Here is a 2894-nt window from a genome sequence, read left to right as displayed (position 1 = left end):
CCCCCTGCCCCCCCCTAAAATAACCCCACCAAACCTACCCAAACCCTGAAACAAGTCTGTGACTACAGTTTTTTTGTCCTTTGGTGCCAGGTAAATGTGCGGAATGGGATGACCTTACATGACTGTCTCATGAAGGCACTCAAAGTGAGAGGTCTGCAGCCAGAATGCTGTGCGGTTTTTCGCCTCCTCACTGAACCAAAAGGGTAAGAATCTGCAGAGTTATTGGTGACACTTTCAACTCGAGAAGGTGAAAGTCTCGGGTTGGAAATAGCAGCAAGAAGGCTTTCCTCTGCTCCTGGCTAGTTTCTTTTAAGAGTATACTTTGCTTGTGAACGCCTCTCTGTTGCTTTCTTTGCCCTACTCTAGGACAGCTCTTTCAGCGTCCTGGGTAATAAACATTTTATTTTTGTTTTAAAGCTAAATATTAAAAATGCTCAAAATTGAGGGGTGTACTCAAGTGCTTGTAGCATCTCACAGAGACTTTTGTCATCCTCTAGATGAAATGATGTGACATGCCATTGTATTTGAGGTGTGTTTCTCTTCTGCGTTTGCAGTTGGTGAACTTCAGTGCTGGTGATTCTTAGCCAACTTTGGTGAATGTCTCCTCTGCATGTTCAGTTTTAAGGCTCCATGCTCCTCTACAACTTTTCAATGTTTGGATTTAAATCTCACTTCAGATTATTTTTTGGACTGGGAATGCTGCTATTAAATACGAAATGATGCTTTACAAGCTGAGGGAGTGAAGATATCTCATGGAGTTAGTAACGTTTAACTTCACGCCTCCTAAGGCTTGGGCTTAAAGCTCTGTTTGTGGGTTCACATCTCTGTGTAACTGAGCCCGTTCTGGGGTCACCAGTAACTTCTGGTGCGGAAGCACGTAGTGCAGCTTTCATGTCACTAAGCCTGCCTTTCATAACTTCTTTCGTTTTCTTTGTGAGGGTGTTTCTGTGACTCCATTCCAGATTCTAGGTGTCTTATTTCAGATAATCTGTGTATCTGAATGACTTATGCATTAAAAAAATCAACACAAAGAGGCGAATTGCTATGTTTTCAGAGATGCTTCTGATTTTTTAAGTGAGAGACACCAAAATACAGTAAGACATTAGCCACACTTCTTTGTATTTGTTTTTAGTTTACTCCGGAAAAAACTGATTAAACATAGATCATTGATTAGGCCCAGCTTCTTACCTCTGAAGTAATTTTGTTGTCTACGTTTGCTCTTTCAGAAAAAAAGTGCGTTTGGATTGGAATACGGATGCTGCCTCCTTGATTGGCGAGGAACTGCGAGTGGACTTTCTTGACCATGTTCCACTCACTACACACAACTTTGTAAGCTCTTTCTCTGCTGTGTTTTGATGTAAATTGTACCAACTCAACCACATACTAAGTCAAAGAATATTTTAGGCATTAGGTACCTTTTGGCTTTCTAGACACGGAAATTTCAGCAGTGATTATTTGATTCTTTCACCCCTGCTGCCACCAAATTAGATGGACTAAATATCAATTTTCAGTGAAATGCCAGACTTTTCTTTATGTTCAGTGATTCCTGGGTGCCAGAGACTTTTAAAAGCTCGAAGTACACATACTCTTCAAAGGTCTGATGATTGCCATTTTTGTTTTGTATAAATATATATTTTTCTAACTGTTGTATTAAGATGATACATCTTTAAAGTCCAGAGCTGGGAGGTAACTTGCATTTTCAGTCTCTGGCTCATCAGTCAAAAAAGGCTGGATGAGTCTGGCAGCTTTCTTGGGACCTTCGGTAATTGTACTGAATGTAAGTAGGTGCTGGTAGTTCTGCAAGGTCATGACATCGTTTTTGAGCTGATTAGAGTAGTTTTGGGGGGATGAAAGACTTTAGGTTTGTAGTTCCTTCTCAAAAGTGGATTATTTCCTTAGTACAGAATAAATAAATACAGCTTCTCTCTTTTTTCCGCTAAGAGATACTGCCTAACTCTGACAGTTTTACCTGCCCTTACTTTGTTCTCCCTGGGAAGGAGCTCTGTTCCTTATTTTAGCCCTTTTGTTGTTTTGTCGCAGAAATATATTGTGTCAGGTAGCAAAATTAAAGAGTTGTTATTGACACCTGTTAGGTTAGGATTGATTTACAAAATCTGAAAGTAGCTTTGCTTCTACTTTACATTTTTAGAAAACTACAGGTAAAATCATCTGTAGTTGGTCACCAGAAAACGTATTTTTCTCTAGATCTGGAAGCAGCTCAAGCTTTGAGCCTTTCTCTACAGAGCCCCCTTCTTTCTCTGGAGGAACAAACCCTTTGGTCCATTTTAATCTTTTTTTTGTGTTTCATAAGCTTTAAAAAAATGTTAGATATCATTTTAAAAAGTAGAATTTCCTTAAACTGTATTATTTACTATGGAATTTAGGTCTTCTGCAAGGGGGGTATTGGTTAGTCATAAACAGACAACCATTTCGAGTAATAAAAAATAATGAGATGGTTGTTATTGTCTGATCCTCCTTCACCTCCTTGGCGATACTAAAAAAAAACTCAAAACCCCCAATCTTCCCCCCCTCCCCCTTAGCTTTCACCTTACTGAGCCCAAAATCCTGCCATTGAGTCGGACAGAACACTTTTCCTGTTTTTTCTTTCATTTTGTTTTTAAATAATTGGGTGAACAAAGCCCTCCATGTTTGTCAGCGTTCCAGGCTTCCAACCAAACTGGAAATACATGCAAGAATACTTTGGCGTGGTTTTACATTCAGCAGCACTTTGGGGGCACTGATAACATTTGAACATGGTATTTTGTGATGTCAAGCTCTGAGAATGTTACCTCAGCTAATGGAGAGAAGCCATAACTTGGATTAATCATTTAATGTGTTTTCTAGGCTCGAAAGACATTTCTGAAGCTCGCTTTCTGCGACATCTGCCAGAAGTT

The 2894-nt window shown here is 39.6% G+C and overlaps 1 protein-coding gene across 1 annotated transcript in view; it reads left to right on the top strand.

Moving 5' to 3' along the window:
* Positions 1-90: 90 nt before the first annotated feature.
* Positions 91-2894, top strand: part of RAF1 (Raf-1 proto-oncogene, serine/threonine kinase) — a gene marked incomplete at its 5' end in the record, with an annotated part of 19066 nt that continues 16262 nt past the window's right edge. The window contains 3 exons of the mRNA XM_010137802.1: positions 91-203; positions 1227-1329; positions 2845-2894. Coding sequence (XP_010136104.1) covers positions 91-203; positions 1227-1329; positions 2845-2894 — 266 coding nt within the window. The remainder of the gene's footprint in view (positions 204-1226; positions 1330-2844) is intronic.

This window comes from Buceros rhinoceros, unplaced genomic scaffold (genome assembly GCF_000710305.1).
Source record: "Buceros rhinoceros silvestris isolate BGI_N320 unplaced genomic scaffold, ASM71030v1 scaffold39216, whole genome shotgun sequence".
NCBI lineage: Eukaryota > Metazoa > Chordata > Aves > Bucerotiformes > Bucerotidae > Buceros > Buceros rhinoceros.
The sequence above is the reverse complement of the archived record's forward strand: the minus strand, read 5'-3'. Positions and strand labels throughout refer to the sequence as shown.